The 23,394-nt window shown below is 45.4% G+C and overlaps 1 protein-coding gene across 4 annotated transcripts in view; it reads right to left on the reverse strand.

Moving 5' to 3' along the window:
- Positions 1-23,394, reverse strand: part of DPF2 (double PHD fingers 2) — a 42,539-nt gene that overhangs the window by 10,527 nt on the left and 8,618 nt on the right. For 2 of the 4 annotated variants that reach the window (XM_048856023.2, XM_048856022.2), the window contains exons 2-7: positions 22,182-22,342; positions 18,574-18,681; positions 16,982-17,145; positions 8,859-8,951; positions 6,250-6,328; positions 4,761-4,802 (exon numbers count right to left, since the gene is read on the reverse strand). In XM_048856023.2, coding sequence (XP_048711980.1) covers positions 4,761-4,802; positions 6,250-6,328; positions 8,859-8,951; positions 16,982-17,145; positions 18,574-18,681; positions 22,182-22,342 — 647 coding nt within the window. The remainder of the gene's footprint in view (positions 1-4,760; positions 4,803-6,249; positions 6,329-8,858; positions 8,952-16,981; positions 17,146-18,573; positions 18,682-22,181; positions 22,343-23,394) is intronic. The other 2 variants (XM_048856026.2, XM_048856024.2) reach the window with 1 other exon arrangement.

The raw sequence follows: 23,394 nt of genomic DNA on the forward strand, positions 1-23,394 counted from the left end.
AGCCATGGGCATTTCTACCTTTGCTGACTGTAAGCCATAAATCCTTCTACTTTCCCCCTACCTCTCCTCCTTGCCCAGTAAATCTTCATGGGGATGAGAAAGCTTTGTCCAGAACAATCCAAGCCATGAAACACAGAAGGAAATTCCCCATCTTCTCTTGGGTTTAAACCTGCCTAACTCTGAAATTCAGGCCTGAGCCTCCTAAAGGTGGTGTCTCCTTGGATGCATCGTTTCTCGGATCAAGAGACACTGGAACCAAGCTGAAGGCATCCCACACAGACTCTCGGAAAGCAACCACCACATTATCCCCACACACACTTCTGTTGCCTCTGCCTGCTTTGCTGTCCCTAAAAGGCAGCTGCTTTACAGCCACAGGGCGTAGAGAAAAGGCCTGTTTTCTATGCAATAAACCAACCTCCCTTGCAGGGCTGGAAGTAGAGAGCATAATGCCCCTGGAATTGGGAGCCACTTCCCCAGTCTACATTCCTTTCTTACCATTTACCCCTGATATTATTTGGTACCAGAATGGCAGCCTCAGAGACCAAAGCCCATGGAACAGGTACAGCGCAGGCAGCATCAGCACAAGTTTCTCTCACACCCTCTGGCCACAAGACAGCCAGGACAAGTCCTACTGTGAAGGGACTTCCCCACCACTGTGGGGTGGCAGACTGAGATGTCAGTCTTCATGGCATATCCACTGGCCTCTCAGCGTCAACAGAAGGCTTCTGAGAGCTGGCGCCACTGGGAACTGGCCTGAGGCCAACCTGACTCATTTCATGTACTAGCGAACAATCAGCAGTCAGATGGTAGCTGCTTTTGGTCATCACCAACAGCCTAGGCTGTATTCAAACTGGTGAGCTGGAAGTGAGGGGCTTGTATTCTACCCCACATCCTGAGCCACCTGATACCCGTTATAGCAATTACATCTTGCTTAAAACAGAACTGGGGGTGGGGGCTGGGACAGACACGGCAGGTTTTCTCTTGCAATCCACTCCCTTTGTGCCACTGGAGTGGGAACCTCCTACAAGACTACAGCTTGGGAAACCCTCAGTAGCCAGAGCTGGCTCTTATGCCTCCCTCTTTGCAGTTCCCAGCATAGGGGTGGTGTGCGTGTCTCCCTCTCAGGAGTGGCTGGAGCACAATGTGCTGCTGCTATCCCCAGCTGGCACATGGTTCCTCAGTGATCATGCCAAGCATTCCCCCTAGCTTGCTCTCATTTGCTTTGGCGGTGGAAGCTGGGCCACCGTAGAGGATCTACCCTTGCATGCAAAGATCCCTAACTTGGCCATCTTGTTTTATCCCACTTAACCCAGTGAGACAAAACCCCCAAATCCCACTTGTCGATGCCACCAAGCAGCTGAGGCAGAAGGGCAGTAAGCAAAATGTTCAGAAGAGTTCTTAGAAGAGCCTAAATCCCACTGAGCTTCAATGAGACTTGGCTTCCCTAAATCACTTTTGAACCAGGGCTTGTTTGAACCAGGCACTGTTCCCACTATAAAGGGTTTGTCAGAGCAGCTCTATCAATAGAGCTTCATCAGCAACCCCTCCCTAGGCCATGTCTACACTAGGGATTTTGACCTGCATAATAGCTATGTCAGTCAGCGATACAAAGAGGGGAGATCGCTGACCGATAAAGCCATGCTGGCAGAAGTCCCTAATATCATCAAACCAGCAAAGCCGTACTTTTACTGATACAGCTTGTTTTGTTCAGGGGGAATCTGGGTGTGCGTGTTGGTTTTACTGTGCTGGGATAGCGCTGTCCATGCTAGGAGTGATTTGTCAGTGTAGTATATAGACTGAAACCCACCCAACTCGTTTCATATGCCGGCCTCCCAATCACAGTCAGATGAGGACTGCTTTCAGTCACAATGACCCAGACTGGATTCGAACTAGTGGTAAGGGGTTTGGTATTCTAGCCCCACTCTGAGACAGCTGGTGTCCATTATATCTATTACATTCTGCTTGAAACAAAACTGGGGAGGGAGGAAGAATAACAGTAAAGCACTCCCAGCGTGGACATGGGCTTTAGTGGAGATGCAACCTATACCATCAAAAAAAAAAAAAAAAAAAGAGTTCTTTTGACAGTATAACTTATACTAAGTCCTCGAACGAAATAAGCTAGGATTTTTTTTGCTGGTATAGTATGTCTACACTAAGGATTTTACCGGCACAGCTTGTCGGTTACGGGTCACTTCTAATTGACATAGGTAGGCCAGAAATACTTTTCAGTGTGGGCCAGGCCTTAGGCTCCTAAGTCACTTAGTTGCTTTGGATAACTTTACTTAAAATCCCTATTACCCACGCTTACTAGTGGGTGGGAATGGAGTCCTGGCTGGATAACAAGGAGGAGAGAGGCAGGGAGGACTGAGGGAAAGCGATGAAGCTTAAACTGGGTCTTGGAGAAGGATGGATTAATTGGAGCTTGCCAAGATTTGCCCGGAAAAGCAAAGCTGGGGACAAGAGAAAGACCAAGCCTCTTAGTTATTTAACTGAAGACCTGGATCTAGCAAAGAAAGGGGAAAAAAGGCAAATCCCTCTAAAACCACTTTAAGCCACCGTCAATTTACATAGCGATTGAAATGCCCATTTGCCAAAGGGAATTATTGCTCTCTTAGCTCTGTGTAAACACAAGTACAAACCAGGCCTGGCTAGCTCCTCCAGCAGCACTGTTCTCTGGATACTTCTGCCGTGGCAGGGATCTTGCACACACTGGCTTAGATGGAATGAAATTGGACTCTGAGCAGTCATTGGGAAAGCCAGGGTTATGGTTAGCTTCTTGATGGCTGGCCTCTAGTCTAGGCAATACCACATTATAAGTATTTAATAGTCATGTCAATGAGAATTAAAATGTCTATTCTTTATTCTGCGTATTTCATTCAAAGACCCCAATGCACTTGACAAAGGGGAATATTTATCCACCACTTTATAGATAACAGAAATTAAGACCCTTGCAAAGATCATGCAGAGTCTCCGACGTCAGAGTCTGAAGCAGAACTCAGGAGTTCTTACTTCCACCCCCACTTTGTTCTAACCACTATATCCCACTCCCCTCCTGGAGCTAGGAAGCCTGACTCCTCCTCTCCTCCCCTCCCCACTCCAACCCATTAGACCACCACTCACCCCTCCTGGAGGTAGGACTAGAGCCCTGAGGGTTCTGACTCTCAGGCCCTGGCTGTAACCAGACAATACTGTTGCACCACAGAGAACAGAGGCAGCAGAGTGGCTGGGGGAGGGTAGGAGAGCCCATACGCTGAATTTCTCTTCACTACAGATGCCACGTAACAAATGATGGGTGATCAGGCCCCATGTGAGGAGTTTAATGAGGTCAATGAAGTATGCACTGTTACAGAAAATTGCAGACCCATAACTTTGCTCATCAAATATTTAACAGAGACTGCAAATTCCAGAGCCCCAGCCAACGCACTGGCTTGCCCAGGAGCCTTTTGGACCTGGTATTGCATTAATATCTAATCCCGGCTGTGGAAGAAAAGGGAAGCATTTGGCAGAGCCATGCAGGTGCAGCTTAAGCGAGATGGGGTAGCATATTAGCTAGGAGGCACAGGAGCCCAGTGAGTCAAAAAAGCCACCATAAGTCTAAGCTAAGAGGCGGAATGGCAGCATAAGGAAAAACCAATTTGACTCTTATTACACCAACATTTACCAGCTGGGCATGTGTCACTGGTGTCCTTGCCAGGCCAGGAGGCATTGCTACAGCAGCCAACAGGGACCAGTTCAAGCCGTCCCACCCCCTTCAGAATTTTGAGGACAATGGTCAACACCCCACATGATGTCATTCATTCAAACATCTTGCAGTTTTAAGGGACCCATAACATCTCCATTTCTCAAAAGGCATCGCCTGTGATAACCCAGAACCCCTAGTATAAAGATGGTCCTTATGTTTCAGAGGAGGCCTAGCCAGCACCATCACAGAGGGAGAGAAATCATGCTTTTTTTAAGTACATATATTTGAGACAAAATCTCAATGGCAGTTGATAACCTTTGACCCTCATCCAGAGTCTGACATGGCCGGGTTCTGACAGAGTAAAAGCACAGTGCCTATTCCAGTAGCAATATACTTTGGCATTCCTTGAAGAAAAAGAGTCATGCCTCAGCCATTCCAGAGTGGGTTTGATTTATCACATGAATTTACTGCTGGCGAAAAGGGCCAGATTGACATCCCAAGACAGTGAGGCCTCTTTGCATCCACAGCACCAGGAACAGCTGGGCAAATTTCTCCCCGCACTGTGGGCAAGAAGGAAGATTTTCAAAAGCAACTAGCAATTTTGAATACCCTGTTTGAGACATCTTTGAGGGGCCTGATTTTAAGCAAGTGCGTGGGCCCAACCTCTGAAAAACAACTAGTCTGACAAGGGAACTTGATAAATTTATGATCAGGCTAACATGACAGAGCTGCCTGAGATAGCAGGGACTGGACTCAATGAACCAGGAGGTCCTCCTTAGTGTAATGTTCTGAAAATCAGGTCCCTTTAATAAGGACGCTCAGGTTGGGCAACCCAAGATTACCAGTCACGTTTGAAAACCCTGGCCAAAGTGAAAGGGGAAGCTCAGTCTCCATGGCCCATTAATCCATGGCCTCTAAGGCAACAGGAGAGCCAATCTGTGCCAACTGTGGTGGCGGTTTGGTTTGATTTTTCTTGGTGCTCTGGATTGAGACCCCACTCCAAAGAGTTTTAAAACTAACATTCCAGGAGAACAAAGTCAGGAGGAAATAAAAAAAGCAGACAGAGAGAATGGACTACCTCGGTCGGGAGGTTTCAAGGTATGCTTTTGTTTGTAACTATCTGAAATACAGAAAGAGAATAATGAGAAAAAAGGTGAACACACCATAGGTCACACACATGGCAAGCAACAGAGAGCAGAGTGATTTTAAAAGGAGAAAATAGGAAAAAATACTGCTTAGTTTTCTTAAAAAACTGGTGACAATTCTACCAGGACAGTAGGAAGGAGAGAGAGAAGTAACTGCAAAAACTCAGGATTTTGTACATTCTTTTGCCAATTTAAAGTTCAGAACTGCAGGAATAGCCGCTCCCTTGGGTTGCTTAAGCTTTTCCAGTGGCATTCCCACTGACAGCTAGGAAGGAAATAACAGCATAGAACTCTGCAAGGGGCAGCATGGGACGAGTTCTTGGGGGACGTAGTGGCTGCTACCAAATCAGAAACGGAGTCACACACAACAGGGACGTCATAGAAATCCCATTTACTTGCCCTAGACACGCGCTTGATGTATTCATTCCCGGCAGGGCTAGTATGCCTTTCTGTTGCCAATAAAATTACTGAAATTGAATCCCATTAGAGCTAAAATTAGCTCTCCCACACCACAAATGTGGCATGAAAACCATGTTTCGTGGCCAGAGCATGGACCAAAAGGTCTTTAGGACAACAATCAGCAGAGCAGCGACTATATCTCCAGTAGGACAGAATTGATCCCTGCCCTCCAGCTGAACTATGAGGTCTGAGAAGAGGGAGAGGACAAAGTAATTGGATTCCACAAACCCTGCAGCAAACAGATAGCTGAGTCATGTATTGAATAGCATAGGGAAGGGTGGGTAGGGCTTTTCCAGGCCCATAAAACAGACTGAACCTAGAAATCAAAGACAGGAACCCTGGTTAGTGGGAATGAGACCTCCGTGTTCATTATCCCCACTACCCATACCCATACAATCAAGAGGCAATTCTCACCATTAGATTCAGAGACCCTGGCTGGACATTGATATGGAGCTCTGACAGCTCCTTGCAGCAGGACAAAAAAGTAACATGTTGGCACTGCTGCCAGAAATGCCGCTCACACCTGTGGTGCAGGCTAAAGTGTTGCAAGAATGCAAGCGGAGTGACCAGCCGTTTCATGCAGTCCAGACATCTGCAATGGCCTCCTTGCTTAGTGAACATTCTGCTGGAGTAGGAGAACCTACCCCCAATGCCAGATATTGCATGTGTCCTTCCAGGAAAAAAAACAAACTGTGGATTCTCCGCACCCAGCAGAAATGACAGATCTGGATTAGGGCTATGGCTCCAGTAAAAACAAAGAAGGGGGAACTTACAAGTCCTCTAAATATTCTCAGATCCACCTTCATTTTGAATGACTATCACACCCCTGCAAAAATCACATCCTGCCCCCAATGGATCCTGGAACACTACTCCCTTCAAAAGCTCACTCCAAAAGCAAATACATTGGAGACAGGTTGGTCCCAGAGTACAGACTACAGGGAGACAAGCGCTTTTCATACTCACTGTCGCAGGCATAAGGTTTATCTCTATCTTCTAATATGGCTGCATCCAGCTTCTTCCGAGCACCACTGACGCCTTTACCCTGGGAACCAGAAAACATATCAGTAAAGTGCCATCGCCAAGACATTTGCTTCTAGAATTTAGTCATTTTTATGCCACCAAACTAGCTGACAGTCCATAAGGGACTAGTCAAAGGGGCTCCTGCATGCCTGTAGTTAAGCTAACAAAATAAGCAATCAAATAGCGCCCCTTAGTGGTCTTTGCCTAAGATAATTTATAGATTTTAAGGCCAGAATGGACCATTAGATCATCTAATTTGACCTGTGTAACTCAGACTGGAGAATTCTGGCCAATTACACAAGTTACTGGGCTCAATTCATGGGTTTCACTAAAGCTTCTTCCAAAAAAGTATCCAGTCTGGATTTGCAGACACCAAGAGATGGAGAATTCCCCACTTCCCCTGAGAGTTTGTTCAACGGCTAACCACTCTCACTGTGAAAAACGTGTGCCTTATTTCTAATATGAATTTGTCTGGCTTTAACATCTAGCCATTGGTTCTTGTTCTGCCTTTCTCCACTAGGTTAAAGACCCCTTTAGTAAACTGGGATTTTCTCCCTGTAAAGGACATATACACCCTAAATCAATTCACTTTTCAAATCTCCTTTTTGATAAGCTACACAGACCTTTTAGGGAATGTCTACACTCAGTATGCCTACCCTCCTAAGAGTATGTCCCAGAGCCAGAGTTCCAGCCCAAGCTTTAATGTCTACACTGGAATTTTACAGCCCCACCACCTGAGCCCCACAAGTCTGAGTCAGCTGACTTGGGCCAGCCACAGGTGTTTAATTGTAGCATAGACATACCGTAAGTCTCTCCATGCATGTTCACCAGCTATCAATCACCTCCCTCCTACTCACTACTCCCCTATTTATACATTCAAGTAGATCACATGCCAGGCAAGAACTGGCCTTGGAGACCAACACAAAGTGGGTCACAGATTAAAACAATCAGATTTTCTCAGGAAATTCAAAGAACCACATTAAAGTGAACTAAGACGTGGTTATTTACCCAGTTGATCCAGCCCAGCTACCAGAGTCTGACTATCCCTTGAGAGATTTTCCCATTTTCTGAACATGAGACAGAGACTGTGATAATATAATAATGACTATTCTCTAAACTCATGCTTCAGGGCTTCAGCCCTGCATGGGTTAGGAAGGAATTTTTTTTCCCTCCGATACTCAATTATTATCTATTTTGGTTTTCTTCCATCTTTCTCTGAGATCAGCCACTGGAGGACACCCATTGGGGTGGACTGGCACTCTGAGATGGTTCAGAGGATCCTGTGTCTTTCACACCTGGCTGATGTGTCTTTTCCAAATGTTCAGGGTCTAACTGATCACCAGATTTGGGGTTGGGAAGGCATATTCCCCCAGGACAGACTGGAAGGGACTTCAGGAGGTTTTCATCTTCCTCTGCAGCATGAGGTATGGATCATCTACCAGGATCATCTGGACATGTCTCACCTAATTAATTCCCTACCATTAAGCATTGGTGGCACCTCCCTCTCTCCTGGAGCACACAACAGTTTAGTTTTCTGAGGACTAAAATGCTTTGGCTTAACTGAAGTCAATGTGGCCACTGCAGGAGTGATTGGCTGGCTGAAATTAAATAGCCTGTACTATATAGGAGGTCAGACTAGATGATCTAATGGTTGCTTCTAGCCATAAAGTCTATGGAACTGAAAAAGAAGTGAACCAGCAGTAGTAATCACCCAGAACATCTAACCCACAGGTGAGTTCTCATTAAAATTCTTTCCAGACAACATTGCAACAGCATTTGAGCAATTGCTTCAGCGCTCTCCTGACTGGTCTACTGTGAGACATACCTTCATCAGTGCAACTCCTTCATCAGTGCAACTCCTTCATCATACCTTCATCAGTGCAACTCCAATGGACATTTCAACTGCTGCATCATCTAGACCAGGGGTTCTCAAACTGGAGGTCAGGACCCCCCAGGGGGTCACAAGCTGTCAGCCTCCACCCCAAACCCTGCTTTGTCTCCAGCATTTATAATGGTGTTAAATATATTAAAAAGTGTTTTTAATTTATAAGGGGGTCGCACTCAGAGGCTTGCTATGTGAAAGGGGTCACCAGTACAAAAGTTTGAGAACCATTGATCTAGACCCTATCTGATGACATGATGGCAAAAATGCACATGATGTTGTCTAATCCAGGCTCTTGGCATTGCTTGCACCAGTCGTAGTGAGACAGTGGGAGGTTTGGGAAGGGCTGGGCAACCAGCCTAGGGTTTTCAAACAGGGAGCCAGGTACCCAAATCCCACTGAAATTCAGCTGAGTTCCCCTAGGCTTCTTTGGAAATCCCAGCCCTATTTCTTAACATTGTGGCAACGTGTTCTGTAACCGTGTTGGGTGTGGATATACATAGTATTGAAAATGGTTTACAACATGATCACAAACATTAATGGTGACAGGCCTTTACAGCGAGCATTGGTATATCAGACTTCAGGAGAAATTCATAGGGCAGACTCAGCACAGTCACTAGGCTGGGCCCATCGAGACCCACAACACCATAACTCATCCAGCTGGCATTACCTTGGCTTTGCCCTTGCCTCGTCGCTTTGGTGTATCCTCTTCATAGTCTTCATCATCCAGATCATCCAGGAAGTCATCAGGTTCAAGGATCCGCTGTAGAGGGGAGAGGGTTTATTGTAGGGGGGAAAAAAAACTTGGCATGGTTTGGGAAAGAAAGAAATGGAGAATGGACAGTGACGTTAGAACCTGGCTGAGGGATGTCCACCAGAAGCTACAAACACACAGGGAGGAGTAAGTGGCATATATGAGGGGGTGGGAATTTTCAGGTACATTTTACTCCCAATCACACCAAAGAGAAGGCTGGTCTTGTGGTTACAGAACCAGGCTGTGATTCAGAAGACCTGGCCCTCAGCTCCTGGATCTACTATGGACCTTGGATGAGTCTCTCAGTCCCCAATTCTGCATGAAACTTTTAAAGTTAGCCACACATTAAGTACCGAGTAGTGATTTATTTTTTTTAAAAGTGCAGGAATTTAATCCAGGGGCACATAAAACATCATAGCCAAGAAGCTTATTGCAGAACAGACTCAGTGATGAGAGAACTGCAGTGCCAAGGAACACTGCTCATTCCAAACTGGGAGCTACTGGAAAAGGCCCTACAAAAATGCCCTGCTAGGGGAGTAAGAGAGAAAAATTAATTACTATGGAGCAGATTCTCTATTCTCACCATTAGAGGAAGCAAAAAGAAAAGGAGTACTTGTGGCACCTTAGAGACTAACCAATTTATTTGAGCATGAGCTTTCGTGAGCTACAGCTCACTTCATCAGATGTATACCGTGGAAACTGCAGCAGACTTTATATACACACAGAGAATATGAAACAATACCTCCTCCCACCCCACTGTCCTGCTGGTAATAGCTTATCTAAAGTGATCAACAGGTGGGCCATTTCCAGCACAAATCCAGGTTTTCTCACCCTCCACCCCCCCCACACAAATTCACTCTCCTGCTGGTGCTAGCCCATCCAAAGTGACAACTCTTTACATAATCAAGTCGGGCTATTTCCTGCATAGATCCCGACTTGATTATGTAAAGAGTTGTCACTTTGGATGGGCTAGCACCAGCAGGAGAGTGAATTTGTGTGGGGGGGTGGAGGGTGAGAAAACCTGGATTTGTGCTGGAAATGGCCCACCTGTTGATCACTTTAGATAAGCTATTACCAGCAGGACAGTGGGGTGGGAGGAGGTATTGTTTCATATTCTCTGTGTGTATATAAAGTCTGCTGCAGTTTCCACGGTATACATCTGATGAAGTGAGCTGTAGCTCACGAAAGCTCATGCTCAAATAAATTGGTTAGTCTCTAAGGTGCCACAAGTACTCCTTTTCTTTTTGCGAATACAGACTAACACGGCTGTTCCTCTGAAACCTGTCATTAGAGGAAGAGACACAAAAGTGATTGCCTTCTCCTTTAATGCATGCTTGGATGGAGGAAGTAGGGATGATACAATGTGTAGCAGATTTTGCTATCCCCAAAGTACTTAATTGTAACAAACAGAGTATAAGTAATGGTGGCTAATTATGGATTACTGTGACCACTGCCCATCATGGTCTCATTGTTTGCTTGTGCTCCCTAGTCCGTTTGTTGTGTCCACCCGTGTTCTCTGGTCTTACACTCAGATGTTAAGTTCATTGGGGCAGGGGACATTTCTTTGCTCTATGTTTGTACAGGGCCCAGGCACAACGGGCTCCTAGGCACTATTTACATGACAAATTAAATGAGACTACTCACGGTTTTAAAGTTAGGCACTGATTAGATTGGAGCTTTAATCTTTTGGTGCCTCAGTTCCCTACCAGTAAAATGGGGATAATACTTTCTCACTTTCAACCCAACACTTTGCCTGTCTTGTCTATACAGAACTTTTCAAATAGAGATTGTCCCATTACCTAACACAATATGTGCACAACACCTGGGAGAATAGGGCCCTGATGAGGCCTCCAGATGCTGCTGTGATACAAGAAAAAAAAAAAAATCAGTCCCATGCAAAGGATATATAACACAGACACCATCGTAAAGAGTGCTGTATAAAAGCCTAGAAAGAAAAACATTGTTTACACTGAAGTTCCCGTGATAATACATTTCTTTAGCACCTTTTGTCCCTATATGGAGCATGGAGGGGGATTGCTTCACACAACGCTAAGTTGCAGCTGTCTCTGCGATGGAACGCAGATTCTGATTGTGGAGAACCGGGAAACTTCTGATTTATTTTTATCAAAGAATGTATGACTCAATTTCCCTTCTCACGTTATATAATTGCCTACTAAGTTTGAAGGGGTTAAACTTTTCTCCTGAAACAAGACAAGCAGTACAGTGACTCAGGGGAAGTCACTTAGCATAAATGAACTATCAGAAACTAACAACATTAAGGGATAATTACTGCAACTCTCTAAAGATCCCCATAGCATGGGGGGAAACTGCAGAGACTGTTTTTGACAGGTTCCTGAGAACCAGCAGACAGAGAACTGAGAAATGTACAGAATGGACGGACAGCATGCTTTTTTTTTTTTTTTTTTGGGGGGGGGGGGGTGTGTGTGTGTCACTCTGATTATAGTTTCATGTCAGCTCCTGGACCCAAGAGGAACAAACCCAGACAAAAGGTTTGAGGGACCTTGAAACCTTACAGGGTCTCAGGTGGAAGATGAACACCACCTGGTAAAACAGCATGGGTGCAAGATATTTATGGTTTTCAAGATATGTTTTCTCTGTAGTGTTTTTGGTTCTGAATAAATACCTTCCTTTATGAAGGATGGCTGGTCACTAAACTCTGTCATTGTCCCTGGGAATGAGCAGGACAGCAAGAGCTGAACTAAACTCCATCTTGCTATGGTGATCACAGTGAGTTTCAGGAGGAAATTGTAGCTTAAATCTCCAGAAAGAAGGGAGAGGAATGCAGGTTCCTGCTCCAAGAAAGGTTCCTGCTCCAAGACCTGAATGGAGATGCCCTAAGCCAGACCACAAAGGAGTCTGGAATGCAGTTGCCTTGGTTTACTGTGACATCAGTTTCACACCAGCCTACCAATTTCATCTGGAGTTACTCCTAATTTACACTAACCAACCCCAACAGTTTAGGACAAAAGAAAGAATGAATCTGCCTGAAAGTGCATTTGGGAATCCAGGAGGGAGAACTGGAATTTGGCCAAAGACCTCAACTCTTATGGAAAGAGCCACGGGATATTTTGTGACCAGAAAATATTTTGGAATTTAAGGTCCTACACACAATGAACTGTATACAACTCAATTTATCTGCCCAAGAAGGATAAAGAACAGAGCCAACCCTCCTGGGATTTTAACATGTACTTCAAGCAAGTCTTCCTCTAAGGCTGTTTAACATAGTTGCTCTGCAGTGCAGCGTAGCAGATAGAGCACTGGAATCAGGAGATCTGTGGTGTTATTTCACTGACCTACTGTGTGACTTTGGCCAAGCCCCATCCCCTTTTGATGCCTCTGTTTAAGCTCTTCAGTGCAAGAACTGTCTCTTTCTGTATGTTTGTTCAGTGCATAGCAGTGGGGCCAAGCTTTTAGTTGGCCAACAGCAACCGAAATAATAACTAGTAGTAACCATTACAATTTGCCATGGTAACCGAGACCCATGAAACTGGAACATTTATGGCAATGCATTGCATCGTTACGGAACCAAGTAAGTTATTGCCAACCTGATATTCAATGCACTAAACCATCCCCTCTCTCACTGGATCACAAAGGAATGACCAAGACAATGATGCAAAAGAAAATACCCAGGCAGAGGTGAAAGCAGTTTTTACACATGTAAATCTGCAAAATTTTCAGCTGGAAAATTCCCACCCCCAACCCTCCTTCCACAAAAATTAGTCTGACAATGGGGTAAAGGATAAGAACAAAATGCACGCTGAAGACATTTTCTCCATTCAGCTCCAATCCTTACTAGGCTTGTAGGGCCCTGGTATGTGAGGCGTTCCTGGAGGTTGGCCAATGCATTTAATATAGATTCAGCAGTTCAATAGGAGATGACGAAGAGCAGAGCCCCCTGTGGCTTTGAGGGCCTCATTTACATTTCACAGCAAATTCCACCCTTCTTATGGGAAAAAAGTTCCTAGAATCCAAAGTTAATTTTCAGTTGGGGTGGGGAAGGGGAGAAATCTTTAACAAAAGATAATATTTGATGTTTTACAGAGGGAGACTCTAGGATTCCCAGGATATTAACTTTCCACAACAGCAGAATTAAACACAGCATTGCAGTGATTGCACAAGCTAAACAGAGGAGCCTTACACATGCAGCTACAGCTCACAAGCAGCCCTGGACTCTGGTCAGAGCCACCTAATGGATAGAGCACTGGACAAGGACTTAGGGTTCTGTTCTCAGCTCTGCCCCGACCTGCTGGGTGATCTTGGGCAAGTCCCCTCAACTCTGTGCCCCAGTTTCCCTACCTGTAAAATGGGGATAATAGCACTTGCTTCCTCCGTAAAATACTACTGATGAAACATGCTACAGAAGAACTAGGTATTACTTTTGTTATTTTTAACATGTTATACAGTGAGTGAGAGCATGGGCTAGTACACAGGGCTTAGTAGCCTCATCTCCTGAAGAGGTGAGGGATGATGCAGAGATTAGGAAGAAAGGAACTTTGGTGTAATGTAATTCAAAGCATGGCACCAGCTCATACACCCCACCATCACGCCACAGCTGTGGAATCAATCAACCCAGACTACAATGGAAGGTTTGAACCCAATACTTCCTTTTTGCGGAGGCAAACAGAAGGACCAACCCCAAGGTTCTTGTATGCTGGCCATCTTATGCTGTGAAGGAACGCACATCAGATCACATCAGCAAGGGCAATATCTGAATAGTAGAGCTCCAAAGCAGAGAAACACTATATTTGATACAACAGGGAGGGACACATCAGTGAGCACAAAGTGCTACAATGAGTAGTGAGGGCAACTCAGTAGAGGGCCCTCCTTCAAGTCAGTGCTGACCCCAGTGCCTCAGTAAGATACCAGGGCAGTGCTGTATGAAAGGAACTGTGTGGGCAACTCAGCAGACAGCATTCCTCCACATTAGAGCTACTGATCCCAAGCCCTCCAGGATACTAGAAGGAGGCACAGAGCTACCATTTTTCAGGTGACAAGGAAAATAAAATTCCCATTGCTTATGAGGCATTACAGGTCCCATGGAACTTTTATAACAATAAGGGTTATATCCTGGCTAAATCCCAACTAGGGTAATTCCATTCTGTCTCCCTTAATCCCCTTGCTGTTTCATTTGGATACAGTGCTCTTTGCTCCTGCTCTAAACTTTTGTAAACAGCCACTGCATTCCATAACAGAGATGGCTGCATGTGAGGGGGGGATGAAAGTACCCCATTTTGTGATCTACTGATGGCAGGTGCTTGCAATGAGGCACATAAATCCCACATTGCCAGGAAAAGGTTAATGTGCTGCTGCAGGCTCAGTCAGCCCCCTCTGCTATATCTGCAACAGGTGTCAGGCTCAGACGGAAGGGTTAATGGAAAATGGGAAAAGCCCAGCTCTGTTGTGAGCTGGACAGGATGGAGAAAAGACCTCCAAGCTCTCACTCTGTAAGAGAAGTCTGGCGAGGAGCTGACTAGAGATGGCTGTCTGCCAGAACCTCCCTGAAGAAAGGTAGGCTTGACACAGGACTACAGTTTTGATTTGCTACCTGTCTTGCCTCTGGGTACCGAGTAAGACTAGTGCAAATAATGCCCTGCCTGAAGGGGGCGATTGTTAAATAAAACCCTTTTGTCTTCTGCACCCGACTGAGGGTACAGCAGTGAGTTGTCATGAGCCCAGGAGTGAACATGGTGCTTTGCAAGAGCTAGATATTATTATTATAACATAACCACCTCTTACCTATACTTATATGGGTATAGTGAGGGCTTGTTCTCATAAAGGGCTTCCATAAACTTGGATCAAGGCAAAGTATTATCCGCTGAAGAATTCACACAAGGTGCACCAGTTCCAAGCCAAAAAACTCACTTCAAAAGAAACGAACAAGTCTGGCTGCACAAGTATCTACAAATATAAAACCAAGTACACATGGCTCCCCATAAAATAAGGCTGCAAGGATGAAACAACTTAAGCACCAAGTGAACATCCTCATGCTACCACAAAGGTGGGATTAATTACTGTTGCACCACAGCCACATTAGTCAGGATTGCGGCAATCAGTTGCAGATTGAACTTGTGCCCATAGGTGTGAAGTAAAGTAGCGACCACAGTCACAGGGCTTCTGCTTGAGACAACAAACACAAAACAACAAAAATCACCAACCTGGGCTCCAAAAGGAATAAAAGGGAAAACAGGGGTGGAATGGAAAGTGGTTTCCAACTACTTCATCCTGGGCAACACATCACTAAAAGCCCTAATTACTTTTTAACATGCTCTTTATCAGTGATAAAAAATGATAACATCATGAAGTAGACAGCAGCCCTATTAGCAGTGTCTCCTCTAATTTTTTATATCCATGTGCAGAATGAATTGTTAGGTGCACCAATATGGAGGTGATGTGTGACACATCACCTTCATACTGGTGCACATAAAAAAATTCATGTGGTGGGGCCAGGGATGAGGGTTCGGGTTATGGAAGGGGGCTCAGAACTGGGGCAGAGGATTGGGGTGCAGGCTCTGGGGTGGGGCCCAGGATGAGAGGTTTTGGGTGCAGGCTGCCCAGGGGCTACGGCGGGGAGAGAGTACTCCCCCAGCCCCCTCCCCGCTGCGGCAGCTCCCAGCTGGGGCCGCCTCTCCCCACCACAGCCCTGAGCCCCTGCACAGGGCTTAATAGGCAGCTGCGCAGCCGCACATCTTAGAAGGAATTTAAACCATCAGCTGGAGTATTTGTATCCAACAAGGAAGAGCAGAGCTGCTGTTTACCTAAGTATGAAGCTCTTTGGGGCAAACCGATACTATGATAATGAAGGCCCTGTAAATACATACAAACACCCAAATCTGTAATGTAAAAAAATAATCACTTTCAGGGCTCCTTTTCCATCATAACACAGGGAAAAACAAAAAACCAAACCACATGAGCACAGTCCTTATTCTCCTTTTGCAGATCTCTTAAAATTACAGCTCCACTCTTGCTGCAGATTACACAAATGCCCTGATTGGAAACAATGGAAATTTTTGAAACAGGTATTTTTTTTAGAGGGTGCTTTGTTATTTCCTTGCTTGTTCCCATTTCCTGGGAACATTTATTTCTCTGCAGACATCCCAAAGCATAGCAAAAATCACTGCAGGGTTCCCTGTACTGAACCTTTGTTGTTTAGGAGGCAAAAGGCAGTGGGGCCAGGGGGGAAGTCAGAGCATAGTACGGTCCACGATATTGATCATGATCGTGTGCTTAATTGATGTCAGCTCCTTCCTTACCCCACTTTTCTTTTCAGCTGCTAGTGGCTGAGAACCTGCAAGCTAAAACTTTGGGCCAATGCAAAATAACACAGCTAAATTATTACACCACCACCTCGTGCTTCTTTAGTGCTTATCAGCAGATCCCAAGGCTGCCCAGCAGGCCAGTTTCAGAGTCAGGAACAGAACCCAGTCCTCCCGAACCCCAGATCAGTGCTCTACTCACTAGTTCACAATGCTCTTATAATACTTCCCTCCTCCACTGGTAGTCAGGGAAACAGCAGCAATAAATTCATAGTAATACTAGTAGCTAGCTCTAATATAGCAGAGTCAGTGGCAGACCAAGGAACAGAACCCAGGTCTCCCAAGTCCCCGTCCAGTGCGCTACACATGCATCCTCTCTATTAAGCCAAAATGGGGCCTGGATAAAATGAAAGAGTTTTTCTTTTTCTACCACCAGAAAACAAATCCAATAGTTCACTGCACTCCTGGCTTCCTGCTCTGCCACTGCTACCTCCTGCTCCCCACACCCAATGGCAGGCTCCCACCAGGGGTTCAAAATTTTGAGTGCTCAGTGGTCCCTCCGTAGATCCAGGTCTTCATCCCCCGCTGAAAGACAGACAGACATACACCCTAACCACAAAACAGCAGTCAGAGAGGGGCCTAACAAGACAGAAGAAAGAGAAAGAAAAAAAGTGTGCTGTGTTTGTCTTTAACAGTGAGACATTTGTGTTTTACCATGAAGCTCCCTCTTGCAACATAGGGGAGAATGCCCTCTCTCTGCCGTACCTTCCGCGCACGGCTGTTGGTGACAGGGAACTCGCTGAGGCTGTCGTCATCATTGCGCGGGTCTGGCAGGCTGCGTTTCTCCAGGGGGTCAGTCCTCAGGAGAGCCTCCAGACTGCTGCCATCCTGGGAGATCAGCCCCTCTTTCTTTAAGGTCTGATCAGTATCTGTAGAAAGGGGAAAGAAAATTATAGCCAAAAGCTAAAAAAAAACAGAAGTAGGTTCTCCATGCTACTAGGTCACAATTATACCACCAAATCAACTAATTGTGTGCAAGGGAGAAAACACATCCAAGGCATTAGCACAATTTGGAGATGTAATTAGGACCTGTCTACACTGTGGGACAGAGTTACAATGTCAGGTATCAGGAATGTTGCAAATGAGTTCTGCAATACACTTGATTCTGTAGCACAGATGGGACCCTGAACTGCACTGGCACTCTGAAAATATCATTACAGTTCTTCTAGTCCAGTACCACGATCTACCTGCCATGCCCAGAACCACTTACTCTAGGATCTCCACCATCCAACTGCACTGGATCAGAACAATGGGTCAGTCTAGCTTGCTACCCTTCCACTCCCTGTAATGCTGAATCAAACCAATGGACCCATCTAGCCTGGTACCCCACCCCCTATCCCACAATGCTAGATAAGACCAATGAGCCCATCTAGACTAGTATCGTCTCTCCAATACTGGCCATCAACAGGTGTTCCTAAGGAAGACGTACAGGTTTCAGAGTAGCAGCCATGTAGTCTGTATCCACAAAAAGAAAAGGAGTACTCGTGGCACCTTAGAGACTAACAAATTTATTTGAGCATAAGCTTTCGTGAGCTACCGCTCACTTCATCAGATGCTCAAATAAATTTGTTAGTCTTGAAGGTGCCACAAGTACTCCTTTTAAGGAAGATGTACTCCTTCCAAAATACACAATTATGCAACAACATTTATGAGGGAGGGGTATTTTCCCCAAGACCAGATGCTTAGTAGTTGGCTTAGATCCCAAAGGACAGTGGATCTCTCCTATGCTTATCCTACCTTGGTGCTTCCCACACTGGTCTAGAGACCCATGGGGTAAAAAACTGGGGAAAGCTGCAGAACAGTGATCTACTCCAATTCCCCACTCAAAAGGTGTCCATGTGGGGTAAAGCAACAGGCAGCTTCTTCAAACATACATTCCCTCCCTGCTCCTGCAATGGTCCCAAATCAGCAGCCCACAGGAGCAGCTCAGATGAGTAGAGCTAGCAGTTGACTGCTCAAGTTCTCGCTACGTTGAGCTCAGCCACGAATGCCACAACCCATACAATGCCAACAATGGAGGATTTCTACCCTAGCTGGTGTAACTGTGGCATTTATGGAGCTCAGTAATGCCAAGAGGTTATTTCTGACCATGCTCTATGCACAGTATGGACGTGACATGGGTGAGGCTGCATCGTCAACCCGAGAGAAGAATATATAAACTCAGAACTGGAAGGGACCTCCTGGGTCATCGAGACCACTCCCCTAATATCACAGGCAATAACCTGAGGTGAAATAGCTCACGAGAAGAGCCTAATAACTGCATTGCGAACAGAGATCAGAGGGAAGGGAAGGGTCACCTGGTTTGATGGAAGGGAAGGAAAGCCTTGGATCCTCCGGCGGGTGAGCACGGCGTTTTTTCCGCCAACGGCGAGCTGGGTAGGAGTAGAGCTGACCAGAGGCTAAACCTTTAAAACACAAAAGAAAGCCTGAAATCTGATATTCTCTGACAAATTGATGCCACAAAGCGATGAGTACAGGCACTGCCTTTGGAAATCAATGGTGACTGTGGCTAACCCCAGCACCCCTCAGGATAAGACCCTAAGTTATTATTAGTATTACACTAGCACCAAGAGGCCCCAACCAAGATCAAGGCCCCACTGTGTTTGGCACAATCATATAGCAAGAGAGTTCCTACCACACAGATTTCAGAGTAGCAGCTGTGTTAGTCTGTATCCGCAAAAAGAAAAGGAGTACTTGTGGCACCTTAGAGACTAACAAATTTATTTGAGCATAAGCTTCCGAGAGCTACAGGTCACTTCATCGGATGCATTCAATGGAAAATACAGTGGGAAGATTTATATACACAGAGAACATGAAACAATGGGTGTTACCATACACACTGTAACAAGAGTGATCAGGTAAGGTGAGCTATTACCAGCAGGAGAGGCCTTTTGTAGTGATAATCAAGGTGGGCAAGATATAAATCTTCCCACTGTATTTTCCACTGAATGCATCCGATGAAGTGAGCTGTAACTCACGAAAGCTTATGCTCAAATAAATTTGTTAGTCTCTGAAGTGCCACAAGTACTCCTTTTCTTTTCTTTTCTTTTTTTTTTTACCACCACAGAGTTTACAATCTAAACAGATACAGGGTGGAAAGGGGAAACTGAGGTACAGAGAGGCAAAGTGACTTGGCTCGTGGTCACCCTGTAGGTCACTGGCAAAGCCAGGAATAGACCTCATGTTTCCAGACTCCCATTCTAGTGCCCTACCCTCTGGATCACACTGCCTCTCTGTAAAATGGGATAAATGTTGGGAGCAAAAGTTTGCTGCCAAGAGGCAGCATTCCATTCCCCATTGTAGGAGAGATTCAGTCTATATCAATGCATAATGACATACAGAGTATGGTAAGATGAACTCCTGAATGAAAGGGCTGAGGGGAAGCTTCTACCAGCAGCTGCATGTTTGCAACCAAATTTCTGTTTCTTAAAGCCATGGTCAAGGGAACCTTCAAAGCTGCAATCCCACACATTCCTCCCACACACATTTAAGAAGGCTGTGAGATGCCTACAAAACACTGCTGTCCAGCATTGCTTAGGCCAGCTAAGATTTCTGCTACCTCTGTTCACATTATTACTGGAATTGCAGTAGCATCTAGGAGCCCCAGTCATGGACCAGGACCCCATGGTGCTAGGTGCTGTACAGGGTAGAACAAAACACTGGTTCCTGCCACAAAAAGCTTCCAATCGAAGTATTATTTTTTCACCCCATTTTGTCGGTTTTGTCCTGTGATACCGAGACTGCATGCTCTCTGGAGCAGGAGCTATCTTTGCAGCTTGTCCACACAGGTACTAGCACAGTGCGGCTCTGATTCTTGATTGTGGTCCACAGGTAGTAGCATCATATAAACACCATCACACACATTTCTTTTTGCAGGTTAGGGGATGTCAGGGCTTTCTCTGCGTTTCCTAATACAGAGTTAGGTTCTAAGACTAAATGTTCCAACATAATATTCCTCATGACTTAAACAAAGTTTGTATTGTCAAAGAGCTGTATAAAATAACACCACAATTTACAAAGGAGGTCAGTATCACTATACCCATTTTAGAGATGGGAACAGAATGGACATGACTTACCCAAGATCACCCAACAAGCCAGCGGCTGAGCCAGGAACAGAACCCACGTCTCCCGAGTTCCAATCCAATGTTCTAGCCACTAGGTCACACTGATCCCACATGTATTGATGAGATCACAAGTTACAGTTCTGATCCCAGGACACCGAGAACCTGAATATTTTCTCAAGTTCATAGCAGGTTAGTACCAGAGTCAGGCACAGAAACCAGCAGCCCCAGTTTTCAGTTGCCATGGTTTATTAAGTCACACTCTCTACTCAGAGACAGGAAGGGAACCCAGATGTCCTAATTCCCACTCACCTTGCTATAATAACTAGACCCAACTGGCTTCCAGAGTTGTGACTAGAATCCAGGAGTCCTGACTACCAGTTTCCTGGCTCTAACCACTACACTCCATTGAATACAAAAGGTCGCTGAACTTATTCATGCAAGACAATAAACAGGTAAGTCTTCAGCACTGTGCATGATGGAAGATAGGTGCAAAAGCAGCTGAGGAAAGATAAGTGAACTGTAAAAGAAATGTACTCCTGTTACTTTGAGGCAAACAGCTTCTCCATCATTAACCAAAACCAAAGAGCCTCCCCACTCCTTCCTCACCTGAACACTTATAAAGTACAGCAAGCGTTATGCCCATGTACCACAGGGTGAATTGGCCCTTTAAGGGATTTCATCTTAGCCTCCACCTGTGACTTTTCAGATAGGACACCATCTTAGGCCCTAACCACCATCAGCCACACCATCGGGCTCGTTCACCTGCACATCTACCAATGTGATATATGCCATCATGTGCCAGCAATGCCCCTCTGCCATGCACATTGGCCAAACCGGACAGTCTCTACACAAAAGAATAAATGGACACAAATCAGACATCAAGAATTATAACATTAAAAAACCAGTAGGAGAACACTTCAGCCTCCCTGGACACTCAATAACAGACTTAAAAGTGGCAATTCTTCAACAAAAAAAACTTCAAAAACAGACTCCAAAGAGGAACTGCAGACCTGGAATTAATTTGCAAACTGGACACCATCAAATTAGGCCTGAATAAAGACTGGGATTGGATGGGTGACAACAAAAACTAATTTCCCTCTGCTGATACTCAAACCTTCTTGTCAACTGTTTGAAATGGGCCACCTTGATTACACTGGCCTCATTAGCACTATAAAAGTGATTTTTCCTCCCTTGATATTCACCCCTTCTTCTCAACTGTTGAGAATACTCCACTTCCACCTTAATTGAATTGGCTCGTTAGCAATGACCCCCAACTTGGTAAGGCAACTCCCATTTTTTTCATGGGCTGTGTATTTATACCTCTCTACTGTATTTTCCACTCCATGCATCTGATAAAGTGTGTTTTAGCCCATGAAAGCTTATGCCCAAATAAATTTGTTAGTCTCTAAGGTGTCACAAGGACTCCTCATTGTTTTTGCTGATGCAAACTAACATGGCTACCACTCTGAAAAAAGAAACAAGCAGTTCTCTTAATGAGGAGAACTGAAAGAGACCACGGGTCAGGGAAAGGACCTGGAAGGCATGTTTGCCACACAAGGTAGAGGAAAGACTTGGCTAGAGATACCTGCTGTGCAGGCAGCAGCAGATGCCCTAGGAGGGGCCAGGCCTGTCTTGACTGATGTTGAAATCTGTTTGAAAAATTAATGCATCCCTGGGAAAAGGAAGTTAAATACTGAGACTTTGGGGAGAGCTTCACTGACACATTGGCTGGTGAGCTGGCCTGCTAGTTTACACAAGAGTGGGTAAGCTGAGGCAGAGGGGAAGTCTGGTGCTGGCTTTGGGGATACGCTATTGTACCATAACAGCAGAAAAGGCCCTACCTGGGCCTCTGTGACGCTTCTCCATCCATATGTAGCAGTTGCTCTGTGCCACTCCGGTCTGTGAGTCTAGGAAAGGCAGCCGGACGCTCCTCTCAGCGCACAGCCTGGCGTTGTAGTTGTGGCACTGCTCCATTGCATCTTTGTAATATTGCTCTCCAAGGCTGTGGGATGAGGAAACAGACACCATGTATTAGTTATTAGGATTCTCTTACTAGCTGCCGTTGCTGCTTGCCTTTCCTGGCACTTTCTACACACCTGTTTTTAAAACTCTCCTGATGCTCTGGCAGGATAGGATGTACCAACATAAATATTGGAGCTAGACCTTTGTAAAAGATCTGTAGCCAAGTCTGAAGACAATAGAACGGCTGGAGCCAAGCACTCGGGACCACTGACATAAACCATTGTGATATATTTTGCTCTTGGCGATTTATATCCCTACTGCAGGACTTCCCAGATAACTATTTAGGAACACCTACCTCAGGACTTTGCACCATCAGACATTCTATCACCACTATGTAGACAAGCCCAATCAGACTTTTACTAGAATTAACATTAGGGAGCGGACCAATGACCCATACAGATCAGATCCCTACAAGAACCCAGCTTCCAAGGAGGTATCTGGAATTACTCCAAGTGTGATATACAACAATCCTTCCAAAGTAAGGATTTCAGACTGTTCTCCGAAAGCTTTTGGCATATTTTTCTCAAGCTGTTTACACTGAATAATGTTCTGCAGGAACCACAGAGGCTTCCCAGTAATTTGTATCAGAGCAATTTGTAATGGTTTTTTTATTTTATTTAATATTATTGTTATTAGTTGTCAAGTTGCATAGCATTCTAAATCCCAGTAGTGTGGATTTAATGCTGGTGAAAGTTACCAGACTATTTAAATCCCAGGATGGTGGCCAGAGTCAACTGTTGGCTCCAACCCTCTCCTTCCCTGCCCACTCTCTTTGTCTCAGCTTCACTCCACACCTGCCCTGTTCCCCTCAGTCCCTTCTCCCTTCACTTTTCATTTAGATGACCTCCCCAAAATTAAACTCACCTAACAAAAATTGTGGAACATGCTGTTTGCTGACATCCCTTCCCCGCCTATCTGATCTATTTAGATTGTAAGCTCTTCAGGTCAGGAACTGTCTGCTACTCTGTATTGACTCTGGGTGCAGTTCCCCTAGGGACTGTATACTACCTCCTTAGACACCTTTGAGGAGCA

The sequence above is a fragment of the Caretta caretta genome, chromosome 7, assembly GCF_965140235.1.
Source record: "Caretta caretta isolate rCarCar2 chromosome 7, rCarCar1.hap1, whole genome shotgun sequence".
Classification (NCBI taxonomy): domain Eukaryota; kingdom Metazoa; phylum Chordata; order Testudines; family Cheloniidae; genus Caretta; species Caretta caretta.